We start from the raw sequence: 16,099 nt of genomic DNA, 5'->3' as shown, positions 1-16,099 counted from the left end.
CCCTCAATCTGGGCCAAAGGAAGTTCAGCAACAGTTGGCCTCGCCCAGGGACCTCAACTGAATACTGAAAACGGACAAGACTTGACATCTCGTCCTCACAGATGGAGAAAGGAAATCCCCCGTAGGGCTTCAGTGTTTCCCAAAGGGTGGAGTCCTTGCGTCGCTGACTCACGGCAGCCCGCCCCATCACTTCTGGCTTCTGATAGGCTGTCCGATCTGTCCGTCTCCACAAAGGACTGTGCGCAGGCTCAGAAGGGCGGGGAACGCGGTTGAGTGTTGGCGATTCGGAGCTGTTGGATCTGTCGGAGATGGTGAGTGTCCACCCAGGCGGCGGTAGTGGGCTCCGGCCGCCCGGCGTGGCCATCCCCCGGCAGGGGTTCTAGTCGTTGGGCGTCGCCCCGCGGGACCCCGGGCTGCGGGCCTTTAGTCCCAGCCGAGGCGGTGCGACCGGAAGCTGGTGTGTGAGGGGCCGCCCCGGAGGCCCGCCCTCCGGCTCGATTACAGTTTAGCTTTTTGGCCAGTGTTGGGAGACCCCAGCCTGGCGGCAACGTTTTCTGAAGTCCGGCCTATGGCAGGCGCCATAGACATAGGCGCTTTACGTACGTTGCTTTTCTCCTCCACTCTGTGAAGTAGGTACGGCCATGAGCGCCATCTTCACACTTGGAATCCAAAGACAGTCCTGGGATTCGAACTCTGTAGGCTTGACTGCCGCCTGTGGGCTCAGTTGGTGTTGGGGTCAGGAACCAGCGGGGTTCACTCTGGGATCCCCAGATCTCTGCCTACCTTAACAGGGTGGTATTTTCAACCCTCACAAGTGTACAGAATTTAAAAGGCCCTTTCCATCGTTAAACCAAATCTCAGAATCTTATTTACAACGGCACACTTGGAGACCCAGCGCTGGGAGGGCTAGAGCAAAAGGATTTGCAGTTGGAGGGTAGCTTGGGATATAAAACGCCCAAGCTCTGTTTTGTCTTGGTCAGTGTCGCAAAACAAAAACTTAAGAGAAGCTCTTTTTTAGTTAAGTATGTTATGTATGTAGGTAGTGTTGTCCTTGTATGTAAGTGTTCCTGCTGCGATAAGTGGATCCTGGGTATTCTTTGGAAGCCCAGGAACCACACATCTCTGAGGGGAGAAGTTATCCCAGTGGCAGGGCATGCTGAAGCACTCCACTCTGAGAGGAAGTCTCCTCAGCTGAGGTGTTGCAGTTCTCAGGAGGGTAATCCCCAACCGAGCCTAGCAGCCCAGGAGCTCCATTACAGAGACAAATCCAGAGTCGCTGTCTCTGCTCTGGGGAGCAGGCAGCAGGAAACCTACAAAGAATGGGGCTTATATGGGGTTTCTTAGGGGGCGGAGCCTTTCAGGGCAGAGAGTTCCATTGTGAGAATTGGTTAGGATTTGGAGTCCTGAGCTTGGGGCGCTCTGGGATTGGTGCGTTTTCCTCTTCAGGGATTGGTGTTTTTTTTTTTTCCCCACACACAGCATCAGGACAGTGAGCTAGGACTGGAAAGCCTTCCCAGCTGCAGGCCGCTTTGGCTGAGGTGCCATCACTGTGAGCTGTTTAGGAAGGCCTGAGAGAAGTTGCCAACACTGTGGACAGCTCCTGTGAGGGCTGCAGAGGCGGAGGCAGTAAAGGAGGTGCAGCCATTTTGACAGCTGCAGCAAGCTGCTTGGGGACTACATGTGTATGTATGACGTGCCTGGTGAGGGACCAGATTAGAACTGGATTTACTGATGGCTGTGAGCCACCATATAGGTGCTGGGAGTCAAACTCACTCCTATGGAAGAATACCCAGTGCTTTTAATTACTCAGCCATCTCTTCATCCCCAGAAAACTATAGATAAAAAGGCAATTGAGATGGAAACAACGGTATCACCTAGACAGTGGTTATCAGCCTGTTGGCCTCGACCCTCACAGGGATCACATATCAAATATTTACATTTATGAAGTAACAGTGAAATAATTTTGTGGCTAAGGTCCCTACAATATGAGGAACTTATTAAAGGGTCGCAGCATTGGGAAGGTTAAGAACCACTGAGCTAGAGTCCATTGGATATGGCGCTATCCCATTTGTGTCATAGCCAGCACCAACTGTTCAGTTGGGGTTCTGTGTTTTTCACATCACAAAGAATGTCTCTACATCATCAGAACCAGTACTGCTTCAAACCTATGCAATGTTATTTTTCACAACATTTACCTGTAAACACTTTAATAGGAAACTGGAGAAATGGGCTCAGCCATTGAGAGTATTTGTTGTTCTTACAGGAGACTCAGGTTGAATCCCCAACGCCCACATGTCTGCTTACAGCTGTTTATAACTGCACTTCCAGATCTGATACCTTCTTCTGACTTCTGCAGGGTCTGGCATACACATATTGCATATATAAAGTAAATACATCAATATATTAAAACATTTAGTAGCATGTTCAGAGTTTTAAGAAATACAAAAGTAAGTGAAAAATCTCTTGCTCATCCTAATCCCAGTTTCAGTCTCCTTCAGGAACAACCAGTTTCTGTGTATGTTTGTGTGTACCTGTGAAACCCCTCTGTAGACCAGGGAGTTCTTTATATACCAGAATGTGTATATATATCTGAAAGTTCCTCTGTAGGCCAGGCTGACCTAGAACTCACAAAGATCTGCCTGCCTCCACCTCCAAAGTGCTGGGATTAAAGGTGTGTTCCATGCGCGCGCGCGCGCGCGCGCGCACACACACACACACACACACACACACACACACACACACAGAGTAATTTACATTAATGTGTATGTGCTCTGATTTTTTATACAGGGTAGATTTCTATAATCAGTACTATATTGTTGTTTGCATTCATAAAGTTGCTACATATTTAGATGAACACTCCAAATAAACTCATGCCACACTATTATATTTAATCTGTAGAAAGTGCTTGTAGTCATTTCTTACCCCTCCCCCCAAGCTAACTACCATTGACTGCTGGGTATGCTTCCTTTTTGATATGTTTGGTGCGTGGGACTATTTTTTTCTTTGTGCCTTATATAGCACACACCATGCCATTTAACCAATCCTGCTTCTGCCTCCTAAGTGCTGGGATTTTGGGTATGTGCCACCATACTCATTGATATTGGTGTAATTTTGGCCATAAGGTTTATTTTATGATCTATGATACTATAAAGATGTTTATTCTGATCTGCAGGAAGGGCTTAGTGTCTAAGAGCACATACTACTCTTCCAGAGGAAGGTTCCCAATGCCCACATTAGACAAGTTACAACTGCCTGTAACTCCAGCTCCTGAGAACCACTACCCTCTTCTGGCCTCCTGGGTGGTGGCTCATATTGTACTTGGGAAGAGGAGGCAGGAGGGTCTCTCTGTATTCATTGCCAGCTTGGTCTACATAGTTTCTGGTCAGTCAGTACTGCATAGTAAGACCCTGTCTTCACACACACACACACGCACACGCACGCACACCCCAAAACCAAACCAAGCTATTATTACAAGAGCCTGTGGATCTGAACCCCCACTCATGAGGCTCAGATCATATAAGGACACACTCATACTCATTCCAAACACACACACCCCTACTTTTCCAAACCTACTTCATTCGAGGCTAAACAGAACCCTATGCTCATACATTTATTTTAGTTTCCTCTACAAACAGTACTGAAAGTAATTGCCTTTTTCTTTGACATTCCTGCCATATAGAACTATTCTATAGGATAGTTCATGTTGGTTGGCTCATTCTATTAAAATCATTCACATTTTTTGTTCAATTTTAATCTACCATGTAGCTGGTTTCTTTTCCTATCTTTTCTTAACATGTATATCTTTAAGATGTCCATGTTTGGTATTTATTTGCTGGCTAAAAGCATTTAAACAAACCATGCTGTTACATCATTTATTTTTGTTATTTTCAAGACAGGGTTTCCCTGTGTAGACCAGGCTAGTCTCAAACTCACAGAGATCCATTTGCCTCTGCCCCCAAGTGCTGGGATTAAAGGTGTGCACCATCAACCAGCTATGATAAATATTTACTGCATAATAGTTGATAAAATGGTGTGTGTGTGTGTGTGTGTGTGTGTGTGTGTGTGTGTGTGTGTGTGAATGAATATGAAGTGCTAGCTGTCCAGGAACCTGTTATACAGGCCGGACCAGCCTTAAACGAAGGAATCTACTGCCTCTGCTTCCAGAGTGCTGGGATTACATATGTGTACCACAACACCTAGCCATGGTTGCAACAGAGTTTGGCAAACGATTTCTGTGCTGTGCAGTCTATGTTGTCTCCAGTTCTTAACTCAGTCATAATGCTGTGGGCTATAACTTTTGGTAGTTTCTTTTAAATGAGTAGATTATTTACTTAGGATGAATCTCAAGCAAAGCATTTCTGAGACAAAAGGACCAGTTCTTAGGCTTTGCACACTGTGCTGTGAGGTTTTCTGGGTGCGGAAGGTGGTATTGGCCTTGAGAGCTTTGCCTTAATGAAGCCAGCATCAAAATGGTCCTGCATTGTTGAGTTTTTATTCCTTGTAAAGAAATGAAAATCTTTCAGGTATTTGTAATGTATGTATCTTGGATGTGTTTTCTGTTTTCTATCTCCTATTGGACACGGAGGTACTGAGAGATCTACATCTTTACCTGAAGGCTGCTAGTGGAAGACTGACTTCCAGGCAGTGAGGGTGGAGGTCTTATGGCCCACACCCACAATGATACACCTGCTCCAACAAGGCCACACCTTCTAATAGTGCAATTCCCTGGGTCCAGTATAAACAAACCATAACAGTTACATTTCTGTTGATGTGAAGAAACACCACAACCAAGGCAAACCTTATAAAAGAAAGCTTTATTGGGGCTTGGTCACAGTTTCAGGAAGCTAGTCTCATCATGGCGGGAAGGACACAGGCATGGTCCTTAAGCAGTAGCTGGAAGCTTAACATCCTGGTCCATAGTCAGGGAGCAAGTGGAAAGAGACAGACAGACAGCCTAGCCCAGGCTTTTCAAATCTCAGAGCCCAGCTCCAGTGACACATCTCCAGGAAGTTCACACCTCTTCATCCTCAACAGTCTGATTGGGGACCAGGCATTCAAATCATTACTGAAACTTATAATGAGTTAATTTTTGGCTAAGGGTTTTAGAGGGTCAGAGTTCATTGTGGTTTTACGAGGGTAGCAGGAACATACATGTTCATCTGTAAATCGGAAGCAGAGGCGGGCTGTGAATAGCCTGAGTCTCTTGAAACCTGAATGTCTGTCCCTAGTGACATACTTCCACAATACCATATCTCCTAATACTCCCTAAACAGTTTCACTCACGGGGTGGGGGGGGCAAAGATTCAAACATGAGCCTTTTGGGAGCCATTGTCATTCAAGCCACCACATAAGCATATATTCTTTAGATGTCAAATGTGTCAAACCCACAGCCACCATTGTAGATTCCTCTGAGGGGTAGAGCTAAAATTTGTGTTTCCCTGCATGTATGTGTCAAATGGTGCCAGAAGAGTGTAATGGATCTATCTCATGGAACTGCTGGAGCTAGCTGTTTAGTCAACATGGGAACCACACCTAGGGGAGGGAATGGGGATGATTATAGGAGAGGCAGAAAGATGCAATAAGCAGGTATTGGAGGGCTGCTGGTCAATACTATGCCAGCAAACAAGTATATTTTCTCAGTGTCTTTGAAAGCAAGCAGCATAAAATATGACCAATTTCAGAAGATAAACAATGGCCACAAATGCTTTTGTGACAAGCGTATGGCACACAGTGTCTGTGTTTGACTAAGGCCGTTTCCTGCAGGCTAGGACAATCTCAAGGATGTATGCATAAGCAAAGGAACTTGGCAGGGTATAATGTATGCCTTAATTAAAAACAAAGATGTCAGCAGACTCAGACTCATTCATGATTGATCATAACCAAAAAGTCAAAGTTAACTCTGAAAGTGCTCCCCACATGCTTCTATACAAGCCAAAGCCGTCTCAGCTATTAGTGCAGGAAGATTGTGCCAGTCTTAGGCGTCCTCTCAAGAATGTGGACCTTACCCATCATTGATACATGATGCCTACCATTCATGGCCTGTCTTAGGTTGATCTACCTCTGAGAGACTCTTGCTGTCTTTTTTTAATCTATAATAGCCAGGCACTCTATTAGTCATGGAACAAAGTTGTGCCTGCTACACCTAATAAGAGATATAAACAAAGACCATGAAGGAAAAATGGCCTGTAACTTTTTTAGACTAACATTTGCAGTGCTGGCAGTGTCAAAAGACAAAGGCTTTGCGTTTCTTAAACTAACCTCCTCATGCAGGGCTAACAAATCTTAAGAAGTATTAGTATTATGACAAATACCCTGGTTTATTCTCTGGGAGCTCTAGGGGGTCTGGTTGGTTAATACTGTTGTTCTTCCTATGGTGTTGAAAACCCCTTCAGCTCCTTCAGTCCTTTCTCTAACTCCTCCCTTGGGAACCCCATTTTCAGTCCAATGGTTAGTTGACAGCATCTGACTCTGTATTTCTCAGGCTCTGGCAGAGCCTCTCAGGAGACAGCTATATTAGGTTCCTATCAGCATGCACTTTTTGGCATCCACAATATTGTCTGGGTTTGGTGACTGTATATGGGATAGATCCCAGGTGAGACAGCCTCTGAATGACCTTTCCTTCAGTCTCTGCTCCACACTCTGTATTTCTTCCTGTGAGTATTTTGTTCCCCCTTCTAAGAACTGAAGCATCTACTCTTTGGTCTTCCATCTTCTTGAGCTTCATGTGGTCTGTGGATTGTATTTTGGATATTCAGAGCTTTTGGGCTAATGTCCACTATCAGTGAGTGCATGCCACATGTATACTATATGTTAGTTTATATAATTTATGTCTGGGCCACCTGCTGGATTGGATCAGAACAGGCAAGTGTACTTATCTGGGTTCAAGTCTTAGGACTCTTGATTCCCCAAAGCTTATGTGAACTTCAGTTTACAAAATATCCTATTGTATTGAAGTCCATATTTTAAAATATTAACTCACAAAAAACAAAGTGCCTTCTTTCTGTTAAAAACTACTACTTAGGCTTTTGTTTTTGTTCAGAATACTGAGCTGTATGTGTAAGTCATGGGTCATGGGTGTGTGTGTATTCCAGGGAATGGTGTTTATAGTTGGCTCTCAAATAGCTGGTGTGGGCAGGGAGGGGATAACTGTCTGGTGTATGGAACCAGAAGCAGTGCACCTCATGCTGGGGCTGAATCTCAACGGTGACAGTGGTGGCCTACATGGGCCATATTGGCCCGGCCAGGGCAGCTTTGGAGCATTGCCAAATGCCTGGGTATTGCTTGCTTTATAGATGAATGCTATTCGTGGGCTAGGATCTGAAGAAGTTAATCCAGTCTGCCTGTTGACTCCTACTCTTGGTCTCTTTTTTCTGGCAGGCAGAGGTAGAGGAAACACTCAAGAGGCTTCAGAGCCAGAAAGGAGTACAGGGCATCATCGTGGTGAACACAGAAGGTAGGCACTTAGTCCATCCTGCACCCAGGCAGGTCTCCAGAAAACAGCCCACACCATATACATTGTCCTTCCTCAGTCCTAACGAACCCAGATTCATCCTAATTTCTTTCGTTAAAACATTTCCAAAGTTCTGATACTATTCTTGTGATTTTTTTTTTAATTCATTTTTTGAGGCAGAGTATTCTGTGTAACTTAAGCTGTCCTGGAACTTTGTACTAACTACGAACTCTGAGAACAGGTGTTTATTCCTTCGGGCAGCCCTATTATCTGTGTTTATTGAGAAAACTTGAGTTTAGAAATTTAATTCATAGGCCAGGCAGTAGAGGATCACATGTTTAATGCCATGGGCTCAGGCATATGCAGGCAGGTCTACAGAGCGAGTTCCAGGACAGCCAGGGCTACACGGAGACAGGAAGAAATTTAATTGATGATGGTTGTCTCTTGTTACAAAGCCAAAATCTTTTGTAAGATTTATTTTTTAGTTTTATTTTCTGCATATGGGTGTTTGTACCTGTGTGTTAAGTGTCCACCATATACACGCAGTGCATGAGGAGCCAGAAGCATGTCAGTCCCCTAGAACTGGAGTTACAGAAGGTTGGGAGCTGCCATGTGGGTGCTGGGAATTGAACCCAGGTCCTTTCTCTGGAAGAGCCATCTCTCTAGCCTACAGAACCAAGATTCAAATCTAAGTGAGTACACCTGGGGGTCTGTAGACCCGGATGGTGCCAACAGCCCTAAGGACCAGCCTTGGAGAGAGGTTCATGAACCTATCCAAGAGACAGCAGAGAGAAGTGGTCAAGCTCCAGTTGAACCACATAGACCCTGCTTCTGGCCCCTGGTATACAGACAGACAGCTAGCTGACAGACTGGGCATCAGGCCCAGTGTGCCAAAGCTGCAAACTCAGTTTGTTGGCGTGAGCAGCCCAAAGAGCTGGATGTCTGAGATGGCTGTAGCTGTTGGTCTTCTGAGACTTTCTTAGATTCTTCTCTTTGAAGAAGCTAAGCTCTAGGACTGTATCTCTAGTTCTGAGAGATCTGATCCCCCTTCTCACTTCCACAGGCTGCTATATGCACATGGTGCCCCCCTTAGGAATACATACATATGCATAACTAGTTTTTAAAAAAACAGCAGCGGCTAGGTCTTTATGTAGCAGTGAATCTGCAGTGTTACTACTCAGGAGGACCATGGTAAATTCCTAGCTATTCTGGTCCATCCCATGAGTTCTAGGTCAGCCAAGGCTAAACAAGACCCTGGTTTAAAGAGTTTTTTTGTTGTTGGTGGTAGTGGTGGTGGTTGTTTTTTGTTTGTTTTTCTTAACCCATTTTACCACAAGGAAATTGAGATTCAGAGAGATCAGTTAAGTACCTGGCATTGTGGCATTAGCTTGTAATCCAGTATTTGGGAGATAGAGGCTCAAGAACTGGGCTTTAAAAAAGTCATCTTCAGCTACATTGTGAGTTCAAGGACAGAATGCATGAGATCCTGGGCTCCTAAGCTAGGGGTGTATTTAGGATTGTGCAGCCTCTGCTTTGTCAACCAAGTATCTGGCTCTCAGCTGCTTCTAGTATGGAGTGAGCTTGGTGGTAGTATCTAGTAGATGCTTCTTTTCTCAGTGCTGGGGCTCAGATCCCTTGCCTTGCGCACACTGGGCAAACGCTCTACCCACCAGTCCCACTGAAGGGCTTGGGTAGGTTTTTTTTGTTCTGAGAGCACCTGACTGCAGCATGCCTCAAAAATGTGCTTTCCCAGTAACTATGTAATTCTGCAAGCTACACAGTGTTTGTGAAGAAAAGAGCTTGAACTAAGCTAGGTTGCCTAAGAATAAATAGTAGGCATCTGTGAGGACCCCACCTCTGTCATCCTTCTTAATTTTGTCCTTGTTTAAAACTCTTCCAAGTTTTTGGTTCCTGCTCCCTTACCTTCTCTTTTTTAGATTGAGCTGCTGAATGGTTAAGGTTGCTGGCACCTTAATATTTGCCTACTTGATATAGAACCAAACTCATTCTGTTATTTAAAGGTAAACTCCAGTAATAACTCAAATACCAAAATCAGTAGATGCTTCACATGTAGCCCCCAGGGAATTAATAGTCTAGTGGGAGATGTATAAATGTTTACTCTCCTGGACTGGAGAGAAGGCTCAGACATTAAGAGCACTGTCTACTCTTCCAGAGGTTCCGAGTTCAAGTCCCAGCAACCACATGGTGGCTCACAACCTTCTATAAAGAGATCTGGTGCCATCTTCTGGCCTGCGGTGTACATACAGGAAGAATGCTGTATACATAATAAATCTTTTTTTTTTTTTTTTTTTTTTTTTTTTTTTTTAATGTCTACTTTCCTAATAGTGTGGTGCTTGGGCTATAACTACTCGAAAGAAAAACTGCATGGTACTGGGATGTTATCAGACTCAAGGGTCCTTCCTTCAGGACCATCCATTGTGGATAGATAGTAACAGGTACCAGTCACACTGCCACCCTCAGAAAAGTACAGCTGTGGAGAGGCCTCATGGGGTTCAGGGCTGCATGGTTTTGCCATTTAGGATCCAATAGCAGCATTGAGGTCCAAGCGTCAGCCGCTTAAAGACAAGTGACCACTGCGGTCCATTCCTGTGCCTTCACCCTCCCGCTCAGCTGCTTCACATGTTCCTGGTGCCTGATAAAATAAGGTTGGAGGCTACCTTTGGCTAATCTCCAAGCTGTTTGTTCACAGGGCCTATCTCTAGCCACTTGGATGTGAAGAGTCACCTGTAACACATTCTTCATAAGTGGGCAGACTTCTCTTGGATGGAACCTTCCTACCAGGTTGGCTTTGAACCCAGAGATCAGCTTGCTTTTGTCTCCTGGGATCAAAGGAGTGTACCACCATGCCTGGACCAAAATTCAGCTGGGCAGGACCTTGCTCCGAAGTCCCACTTCCTTTATCTGCTGGAGCACTTCCTTTCTACTTCCTGGAGCCCCTTAATACTTGAACCATTTGTATTTTTCCTTTCTCATCATGTTTCTTTTCATTAAAACATTCTTCATGAGGCTAAACCAGAACAAAGTCTCTGTTGAGCTTTTATGAGACTTCCTTTGTCAGTACAATTAGTATAAATCTCTTTATCTTAGCCTCAGCTAGATTCTTCAAACAAGGACAAAAAGCAGGCACATTTTTCACCAAAATATCACAAAAACAGTTTCTAGGCCTCATACTGAAATTATTATCTAATGAAATCTTTTGGGCCAGTTCTGCACAGTTCAGATCACTCTCAGCAACAAAGTCTTCCATATTCTTACTAGGATAGCCCATTAAGCCCCATTTAAAGCATTCCACTGTTTTTTCAAATCCAGAGTCCCAAAATCCAACAAACAAAAGGCATGGTCAGGCCTATCACAGCAATACCCCATTCCTGGTACAAACTTCTGTCCTAGTTAGGGTTTTATTGCTGTGAGCAAACACCAAGGCAACTCTTAGATAACATCTAATGGTGACTGGTTCACAGGTTCAGAGGTTCAATCAATTATCAAGGTGGGAGCATGGCAGCATCCAGGCAGGCATGGTGCAGGAGGAGCTGAGAGTTCTACATCTTCATCTGAAAGCTGGTGTAAAAAGACTGGCTCCCAGGCAGTGAGGGCCTTAAAGCCCATACCCACTGTGAGAATACCTACTCCAACAAGGCTACACCTTCAAGTAGTGCCACACCCTGGTTCAAGCATATTCAAACCACCACAGTTGTGTTGTGCTAGGTGCTGGACCCAGGTCTCAGACAGACTACATAGGGAAACTCACTTTACCCCTGAGCTATACCTCCAACCTCTTACTGGGCTGTTTTAGAGACAGCAGTGTACTTATATAGAAACACATTGGGGTAGGGAAGCATCTTCATATGTATATATGCTTATAGCTGAACCAGCCTTACCAAGAACAGTAATGGGTTATGTCTGATATGTCTCAGCATAAGCTGACCTCTTCCTTTCAACCTCTTTTCTTTTTCAAAGATTTATGTGTTTATGTATATGAATGTTCTGTTTTCCTGTATATCTGTATGACAAAAGAGGGCATCAGATCCCATTATAGATAGTTGTGAGCCACCATGTGGTTGCTGGGAATTGAACTCAGAACCTCTGGAAGAGCAGTCAGTGCTCTTAACCCATCTGAGCCATATCTCGAGCCCTCCAACTCTTTTTTGCTTGGTTTTAATTTGTCCTTCCCACAGGCATTCCCATCAAGAGCACAATGGACAATCCGACCACTACACAGTATGCCAACCTCATGCACAGCTTCATCTTGAAGGCACGAAGCACTGTTCGTGAGATTGACCCCCAGAATGACCTAACCTTCCTTCGAATTCGCTCCAAGAAAAATGAAATTATGGTGGCACCAGGTAAGAGTACTTGCACCTTCACATTTAGTTTCTGAACTTGTAGCAGGTTCTCTGTGGCCCATCAGGAAAGTATGGCACATTAGTGTCTCCACAGGTTGAAGGTAGGCCTTGGTGGCATCCACCAGTGATCCTCAGCAAGCCTCATAGAGGAATTGTGGTTTCATGAGGGAGAAAGACACGTTAATGCTGGTCATTCTTAACTTGGTAAAAATTCCATAAGAATTTGGGACATGGAAGGGTTGATCAGTTCTGCCTGGATCATCAACAAAGGTTTCTCAGAAAAAGGAATGTTGGAGCTGAATCTTAAGAGCCAGGAAAATATGAGTCAGAAGGGTGAAAAGGCTATTTCTATATGAAAAAGAATTTATAGTCCTGTCTCCAACCCATGTAGCCAGCTCCCCACCACCACTGGAGCGCTGCTATTTTGAGTCATTGGGTAGTACAAGCAAGCCTGTGTTTAGGACTAGGATCATTCTCTGTAATGAGATGCTCACATTGGGAGGAGCCCACAAGGCTGGGAACTACAGAGGGAAGGCATGGGGATGCCTCCTGCTCTGCCTCCTCTAACTCACACAGACTAGAGAGCCAGACTTCTACAGGGCTTCTGTGTGGTTGCTTCTCCCTGTTCTTCTGCCAAGCCATGGCTGGACATGCATAAGTTCTTATATAATGGTGCCTCAGTTTGCTTAACAGGTTAACTAAGGAAGGGTCTAACTTAGAAGGTGCTCAGACTCCAGACTCAGCTGTGTGGATCTGACCCTGTGAGCTGAGGTGCTTATGGCAGGAGTATGAGTTGAGGTTCTGGGCGTGGCGGCACATGTAGGCAGAGGCAGGTGGATCTCTTGAGTTTGAGGCCAGCCTGGTGTAGAGTGATTTCCAGGACAGTCAGAGCTACACAAACCCTGTTGGGGTTTGGGGTGGGGGAACCAGCTAGTTCCTGCAGCGGACCAGTGTTGCTTCTGTTTCCAGGCCTCTTGGTCCACCCTTGTCTGCTTGGCTAGAAAGTCGGCAAGGAGAACCTGAGTCACTCACAAAAGAACTGTCAGTGCCTTTATTCTAAAAGTGTGCTGCGTATGCTTAGTTTAACGTAGCTTGTGCCACCTGATGCTTTCCACACCCACACCTATAAAACATCGGGTAGAGGTCTGTGCTGTGTGATCCTCTGCGACACACACCATTGGGGAGAATATGTTAAGATCATAGGGCTAAACCTTACAATCAAATTTAATGAAGAGTTCACCCCTGCCCCAACTTGCTGCTGTGGGACTCTGGAGGACAATCTCTGTTTCCACAAGACATTTTTATGGGGATCATTTTTACACTTAGTGGTTATGTCAGTGCAGACTTAGAAACTCAATGTGAAGGACAGATGACATAGTGCCACAGAGACAAACACTTAGTAAACAGTGTTTCTCCACCTACTGTGTAGACAGTGTCGCCTAAAGCCCCAGAGATGTCCGAGAGCCCTGACCACACAGGTCTTAGCTCAGTGCAATAGCACCTCCAGTTTGTCTTTGAAGATCGTGGACAGAGTCTGAGGACTGCAGGGCGTGAGCACACTGGCACCCGATCCGGCTAGTGGTGCGTCTCACCCATACTCGGCTTGCGTGGAGTCACGTGTGTCACATGTTGAGATGGCCATAAACAGTGCTGTTTCTTGGGGCCACCATACGCTGCATCCCCCTTCCTGGTGCCTTCGCACACGCCACCCTCCCGCTGGAACAATCCTTACATTCCTTATTGCCTTCTTAACAAGCTGTATGGCTACATTTCCACTGTTTCCTGTTCTCCACACTAAGTTCTGTGAGAGCAGAAACCTGTAAGCACAGTGTTTAACAGTTGTTAAATTGTTGTTTTGAGATACGGTTTCTCTACATAGCTCCAGTTGTTCTGGAACTTACTATGTAGACCAAGCTGGCCTTGAACTCAGATACTGCCACTCAGGTACCCCAAAGGCATATGCCACCATGTTTAGTCCCCAGATGGCTTTAAATTCCCTCCCATTACAGAGATTTCTCCCATTGTGGATTAGAGTGGGTTCAGTAGAGGATTAGGGTTAAGGATGTCTGTGACATTGTGTGTAAACATTTATGTATTTGTGCCTGGGAATATGTATGTCCATGCAGTATCAGTGGGTAAAGAGGGCACCAGATCCCCTGAAGCTGGAATAACAGAACATTATGAGCTGCCACCTGAGAACTAATTGCAGGGTCTCTGCAGAAGTAGTGAGTGCTGTTAACCAGTTGCTGAGTGTCTCTCCAGCCCCTGGGACACTTCTGGGGTATTTCAGATGAGAATCATTACTTACACTTTTATGTACCCAGTTTTATGGGGTCAATACAGAAATGCTGGGTTTGGGGCCAGAACATCTGTGAGTAGGGCTAGACTGCCTGAGGATCGCTGCAGGCAGCCTCAGCTTGGTCCCAGCATGCAGTGAGGGCGAAGAGGTCAGTCTCTTTTTGAGTCTTGGGTTCTACATGGTGAAGCTCCTGTAAGAAGCACTCTTCTGTTTTCTCCCTTGCCTGCTTCAGCCTGTCCATGAGCACACTTTTAAATGTACAGTTATAAAACACTGCCTCCTACAGGTATTTGGTGTAGCATTGAAGGATTTACAACTTTTGTTGGTTGTATAGTTTTGCTTTTAGCTTATTATGTGTGCAGATTGCTTAGCTATGAAACTGTAGTCACTTGTAGTGGTTAGTTGTCGTGGTTTATTAGTAAAATAGTAGCCCACTAACATACATTTAGTGATTTGGGGGTTTGCTGAGGTGCCACCTGAGAAACCTGAAAGGTGCCATGACAGAGCTAATCCTGGCATACAGTCGATGCCCAGAACTTACAAGCAGTTTCTGTATAGCTGCAGACTGCTGTCCTCATCAAGATGAGGGCACCCATGCATGGGTCCACATGTCTAAACTACGCTGCTAAAGCTTCAGAGTATCTGCATCTAAAACCCATAAATGAATTTGGGGTTGATGGTACACCTTCATGTGCTTGCCTAGCATTTACAAGCCCCTGGCTTTAAGCCCCAAGAAAATGATCCAAATCAGTGAGGTTTCCCCAGACAGATAGCAATTTGCCCTGTTTTCTTAATGCCTATCCATTTCTGTGGAGAGTCTGATTCACGAGACTGTCTCATTGGAAAATGCTTCAAAGAAGCAATTGACTTCCAGTGAGCTGTCAGAGTGTTGTTGGGTGGGGGTGCCTGTGAGGACGGTAGAGATCAGCAACAGCCTTCAGTCAGCAGGCTTCATAGGACGGACTGAGGTATCCGTCAGTCACTTTAAAGTCGCACATCAGTGTGTCCCTGCACACACACATATGCACATGCGCACATGCACACTTGACCGCAGAGGTCCTGGCGGTTGAGCTCAGGTTAACTTACCAGCCTCCAAATCTTACTGTTAATAATAAAAATTAAATGAGTGTGCTGAAGGGGCAGTTCACTTCCGTCAGCTACCTGGCAGGTTATTTCCTGTTCCCAACTGAGGAAGGCAGCCTGTCACTGGTGCTCTTCTGAGAGCTTTCTTCCCTGCACTGTATGGTTTGTGATTACTCCTAGCCTCCTCCTGGGTTACATTTAGTAATTTGTTTTTATGTTCTTTTCTTTTTCAGATAAAGACTATTTCCTGATTGTGATTCAGAATCCAACTGAATAAGCCACTGGCTTCCTGTATCATTCCTTAATTTAATGTCTCCCAAGAATAATAGTGTTAATCATGTCAGTGGGCACATGGTGGTTGTCTGAGAGCCCATGTAGACCATGCCATTGATAAAGGGCAGCTCTGTCCACCCACCGAGGAGTGCCTCTGATGATGCAGTCAGCCCCTAGGAAAGCTTGGCTCTCACTTCCAGCCTTCGGAACAAGAGCTGATGATAAGCCCACACCCAGCTTCCTTCTAACCTTCAGTTCATTTGTCCCACTTGGAAAGCTGGTTTTGTTTCTAAAACTAAAAGTAACTTCACCCCTCATTGGCTGTTGTGTCTTTATTAGATTGGAAAGGGCTATTTCTGTGTTAGCACATGGTAAGATGAACATACCCTCAACTTCTGGCCATGGACAGGTTTTCATGGTCCCTGGGCCTGTTCCTTCTAGCACCTGTGCCACACTTCCTGAACAAGACTTGGTATATACTTGTGCCCTGGTTCCTGAGCAAAGGAAGAGAGTGGTGTCTACCAAGAACCCATAATGCACTTGGTAGACCTCAGGAGCTCACGTCGCTGAGAGCTGTGGGCTTGGGAGAGAACGAGGTGGGAAGGAATGTGTCGTTCCTGGAGTCTCACA

The 16,099-nt window shown here is 45.3% G+C and overlaps 1 protein-coding gene across 1 annotated transcript; it reads left to right on the top strand.

Moving 5' to 3' along the window:
* The first annotated feature begins 247 nt into the window (after nt 1–247).
* On the top strand, nt 248–15,786 carry DYNLRB1 (dynein light chain roadblock-type 1). Its single transcript, XM_080924811.1, has 4 exons — nt 248–311; nt 7,378–7,453; nt 11,647–11,814; nt 15,430–15,786. Exons 1-4 carry the CDS (start codon nt 309–311, stop codon nt 15,471–15,473), a joined length of 291 nt encoding a protein of 96 aa, XP_080780937.1. The 5' UTR covers nt 248–308; the 3' UTR covers nt 15,474–15,786.
* Nucleotides 15,787–16,099: the final 313 nt, after the last annotated feature.

This window comes from Micromys minutus, assembly GCF_963924665.1.
Source record: "Micromys minutus genome assembly, chromosome: 11".
Taxonomy (NCBI): domain Eukaryota; kingdom Metazoa; phylum Chordata; class Mammalia; order Rodentia; family Muridae; genus Micromys; species Micromys minutus.
This window is presented reverse-complemented; position numbering and strand designations above follow the sequence as displayed.

Excerpts from the sequence above, each read along its gene's own strand:
- DYNLRB1 (XM_080924811.1), top strand. Across the intron at positions 7,454-11,646 it reads CATCGTGGTGAACACAGAAG|GCATTCCCATCAAGAGCACA; the intron begins GTAGGCACTTAG and ends TCCTTCCCACAG. Across the intron at positions 11,815-15,429 it reads TGAAATTATGGTGGCACCAG|ATAAAGACTATTTCCTGATT; the intron begins GTAAGAGTACTT and ends TTTCTTTTTCAG.